We start from the raw sequence: 4,752 nt of genomic DNA on the forward strand, positions 1-4,752 counted from the left end.
CACACACAGATATTTTGAGACCATTTTCACTCCATATGCATCTTCCTGCAGTCAGCCAGCAGTGTTAGGAGTATCAACTGTTAACCCAGCCATCCAGGTCCTGGTAAACCTTCCTGGTTGGTAAACTGGGGTACTTAAGGCAGATCTGACAGAGTCTTTCTCTCCAGTCGGTGTAGGTTTTAATCCTGTGTGTCTTGTGCCACTTGAAGTACTCCTCATAGGCTTGCTTGTCTGCAGCCACATGATTCAGGTAAGCAGCCAGTTCTACTATACTCTTAAAATCAGCTACATGGATGAAGGAATGAGGCGGAGCCACTTCCTCATAGGTGGGCCTGCTAGGGCCAAGAACTACTGGAATGGTCCCTGCTTGGAATGCATTCCTCCACAGCTTCTCACTGATATAGTCTTTTGCCTCTGAGTTTTCAAAAGACAAGTAGAACAGACATTTTGAGATGGTGGGCAGCAACCGATCGTCTGGGAGAGGCTTCTTCTTCCACTTTCCATACACCTGGATGGGGATGTACTTCTGCAGACTTTGGTAAACATCAACACGGGTCTGGTTGGGCTTGGATTTGCTAACCACCCAGCTTGCAAAGCAGGAACGGTTTAAAGCACTTTGAAAGCCTTGCATTCCAGCTCCTGGAAGGGTTTCTCCATAAGGAGTGGTAACATCCGCGTCCCGTCTGTAGCTCATCGTCCAATTAAAGACACCGTTAAGCTGCTTGACATTTGCATTGTTGACTGGAGGCTCCATGGATAGCCACACCCAGCCCTGGGCCGATGGCCGAGGCAAGTGCATTGGCAGAGCTGACGCAGCATTGCTTAACTCCTGGTGGTGGAATACAACCACATCTGCAGTTGGGTAGGCGGATCTGTCATCAGTGAGGAAACAGTGGCCAATGCCGTACATCTCCAGACATTTGTTCCCACTGAGACTGTAGGACCGTCCGAATGGCCAGTGCCACAACAAGATGCTGAGATTCCTCTGAGAAGCAGGCGCAGGGTACTGCTGCACGTGAAGCATCTGGATGACCAAGCTGTGATAAACCAGCAGTGGGAGGGAGCTCAGGAGGAGGAGGATGACAGCGAGGAGCAACAATGGCCTGAGCCCACATGCCACCATGGCTGCTGAGTGTGATCCACGTTGAAAGGTCACAATTTACTGCAATGGAACACTTGAATGGAAGGAAGAGTGAATCAGAGAGATTATATTCTCACATGTTCATTGATGCTTAAACAGCACAGTAACCTATATCAACAACAGAAACTTCCATGCTACTGACCAGTTCCAGGTCAGTGGTAGCTGACACAACCAATCTGTTTCGGACAACAAATGATTCTGGTTATCAGTTTGTGCTGGATCCGGTGTCACCCCTGCTGTCTGTTACTTACATGTTTTCATTATTGGTGCTGCTAATTAAACACTAAAAAGAGCTTAATAGATTGAACAGTGGAAACATGACGTATCTTGGTTATTTTGATCTAAGAGCGCATTTCTTAATTTTCCTTATTGTGTGTCACACCAAGACCAACTGTAAAATGAAACTGACAGGTTACATATGTGATACTTGCTCACAGCTGTTTTTCATAAAAACCCTTAATTTAAAACAGACACACAGAGTAACAGCTTCCAGAACTAAATCTATAGCTAAGCTATTTTTTGTTGGTAAATAAAATCAAGAGTTTTGTGGAAACAATATGGCTTACCTTCCAGAGATGGCAGTAGGCAGCAGGCGCCTTGCTGGCAGATCATAGCGTTGTCCTCCTCTGGTAGAGGAAATCCTGCCTACAGAGACTTTTTGACTCATCTTTTGCTTCACCCTCTCAGTTTCTCGTAGTGTACCCGTCTTTTTACATCCTCCATATCTGGTCAACAACACTGAGTGTCACAGTCTTTTCAGGACATTTCCTATTTTTGTATTATTTTGTATACTGTGAATTCTTAGTTCTTTTCTCTAGTCATCTTTTATTTTTGGTTTGTCAGGTTCATAAGTTTAATATTAGTTTTCCATCTACTGACTTCCTCATCCATGTTAGTATTTCCTCTGTTTACCAGATTCCTCTGTAATTAGTTAGTTTGTGTGTTTCACATTCTCAGTCACTCCATGGGACCGCTTGGCTCTCAGCTGCAACAGATCAGTTCTTCTGATCACCTCTTTTCTGCAGTTTTACCATTGACTTTGTAGTGTTTGAAAACAGGCTATATCTTTATATCTCAATATCACACAAAAGCTGAGGCTTTTGCTATGAGCGAAGTAGAGTCTGTAGTCTGGACACACAAATGGACTTTTTGGAATGACCTGGAATGCATCACAGCACAAAAAACATTGAGTTTGAAAAACATGTTTACCTATGGATTCAGTTTTCCTGAAGGCACGAGGAAGATTCCAGAGGCACAAGGGGACAATGTGGCATAGGGTCCAAACAAGATGTCAATGTGGAATAAGTGATTGTTATAATATGCTCGTGTTGGAAAACAGGTGCTGGGGGAAGATCTATAAAGATGGACGCTGTCCAGAGACCAAGTGGGTCTTTATTGGCTTTGTTGGTATGACCAGTTTCTAAATTCTCATTAACTCTCTAATGTTTAACTAACATTAATCTATGCATTTTGGGCTTGCTTAACCTGCATATGCATTGGTTAATAACTGTACTTACTTATTTAAGTCTGTCTTACAGAGTCTTCACTTATGCATCCCACAGAGGCACATTACAGACAACCCCAAAAATATACTTATACTTTAACTAATTTATTGTTGAATTCTTGGGTTATCTGATTACTCTCTGGTTGTCTTCCCAAGTTTTCTGTTCTCTCCATTGCTTCTCTGCTTTGTATTTGTTTCTGTGGTATTTGTGCAATTTATTTTCCTCGCTATGTCAACATAAACCTAACCCTGCCTTCTCTCTGCATTTGAATCCTCACTGTCCAAACAAAATGACATTATGTGAATTAGGGTTGCAACGATCAGGTTTTTTGCTGCCGATTCCGATAGTATAAATGATACTAAGTGATCTGGAAAAATTAATAAATGATCTGGCAATAAATTTACCTAACTTAGACATAAACATGCAAAATACTTGCAGGAACAATACAGCAGCTACTCAGTCAAAAAGACAACTGAAAAATCTGCAATCAGTAAAATAATATTTAACAGTAAGGCTCTCAGTTCCATAAATAAATAAATCTGCCTATATCAAATAATGTCAAGTAATAAAGGAGACATTCATTCAAAGTCAAATGCAGGTTAAATTAAAATAAACAATCCTAAATTACTAAGTCAAAACTTCCTGATAGCATGGCTAGCTGATTCACGCTGGTTCTGATTGGTTGTTTCTGACCGAATTCTGCAGAACACAGGGAGGAGGCAGAGAAGGTCGATTATTTTCAGAGATTATCTGTCTTAGGTTAGGACAGCGAAAGTTTTAATACATATCCAAGATTTTTTTTGTTTTGTTTTTTTCGCTGTTTGTGTGAGAGTTCACTGCGGGTGGAGCAGAAACGGAGCTTCATCTGTGAAATATTGCCACCAGTAGCGGGTAGCGGCGGTTCAAGAGCGAGAACAGAACCAGCGACTTACACTGTTAGCTCAAAGACTTGAATTATTTTTCATTATTTGTTTAACTTTCTGACCGTGATGCTCTTCCAGGTGAGTGTTGGTAGTTGTGCGCTGCTTTACCTGCCGCTCCGGATGTCCTTTTGTTCCTGCATTGAGCCTCGATGTAGCCAAACTCCGTCAAGTGCTTGTTTTTTAAATGCCATATTATATTTGTTGTGTTGATGCATTTTGACGTGTTTCAATCTCGAGGTAATTTTCCGCCGCAACACGCAAACGTCCCCATTCACTCTCAGAGCGTTAGATTTCCACATGACAGGATTGGCGCTTGCGCAGTGTGAAGGAAAGAGGAGGTGAGCTGCACAGACAGGCTGTGAGGTGAGATAAATGTGATCGGCAACAAGAGACAGTGATCGGCTATCACCGATCATACACTTTAATGGAAATCAGCCGATTATGATCGGTGGCCAATCGATCAGCACACCTCTAATGTGAATATTTGTTTTCTGTACAGCTATTTTAAATTTGTGTTATTTGGTTTTTCTATCTATTAATCGTGTTATTATATACAGTGGTATGAAAAGGCTTTGGCCCCTTCAGTTATGCTGTTTTTGGCTTTTTTTCACTTAAATTTTCACATTTTTCAAAGTTTAATAACAGAAAAAGACAGAGTAAATACAATACAAATGTTTTCAATTGAGGACTTGGTTTACTAAAGGTTATGCATTACTTGTGATTTGAATTCTCTGTGTGTTTATTTGAGGTTTTCTGTGTTTATTTAGATCTGTGTTGTTCTGTCTCCTCCCTCATTTTTTCCCCAGGTGTGTCTGATTAACCTCTGTGTATTTAAGCCCACCTGTTGTCTTTGTTGTCGGATCCTTGTCGTGTTTATCCCTATAACGCCAAACGTATCATATGTGATACATGAATTTTTAAGACCTCCAAATGAGCAGTGTGACATTTTTTCCCCTAAAAAACCCGATGTATATGTAACAAGTTTAGAAAATGTGCTTTAATTTATTTTTATAATGTTTGAAATTTCACCAAATCCTGATTAATACTGAAGAATCCCATTTTTTTGTTATATTTTAAGGATTGTATTATTTTATTTATTTTGGTGAACACTACTACCTGTACTGTTGCTTTAAGAGAGTGTTCTATGACATCATTACTGTACTACCCTCAGTTGGCGCTAGGC

General features: G+C 40.8%; 1 protein-coding gene across 1 annotated transcript; it reads right to left on the bottom strand.

The window, feature by feature from the left end:
• On the bottom strand, nt 1-1,266 carry LOC103130956 (alpha-(1,3)-fucosyltransferase 7). The gene has a single exon (XM_007542489.2). It carries the CDS (start codon nt 1,121-1,123, stop codon nt 74-76), a length of 1,050 nt encoding a protein of 349 aa, XP_007542551.1. The 5' UTR covers nt 1,124-1,266; the 3' UTR covers nt 1-73.
• Nucleotides 1,267-4,752: the final 3,486 nt, after the last annotated feature.

The sequence above is a fragment of the Poecilia formosa genome, unplaced genomic scaffold, assembly GCF_000485575.1.
Source record: "Poecilia formosa unplaced genomic scaffold, Poecilia_formosa-5.1.2 Scaffold699, whole genome shotgun sequence".
Lineage (NCBI taxonomy): Eukaryota > Metazoa > Chordata > Actinopteri > Cyprinodontiformes > Poeciliidae > Poecilia > Poecilia formosa.

Bases quoted from the DNA above. Each gene is read 5' to 3' on its own strand.
- LOC103130956 (XM_007542489.2), bottom strand. From the start codon at position 1,123: ATGGTGGCATGTGGGCTCAGGCCATTGTTGCTCCTCGCTGTCATCCTC.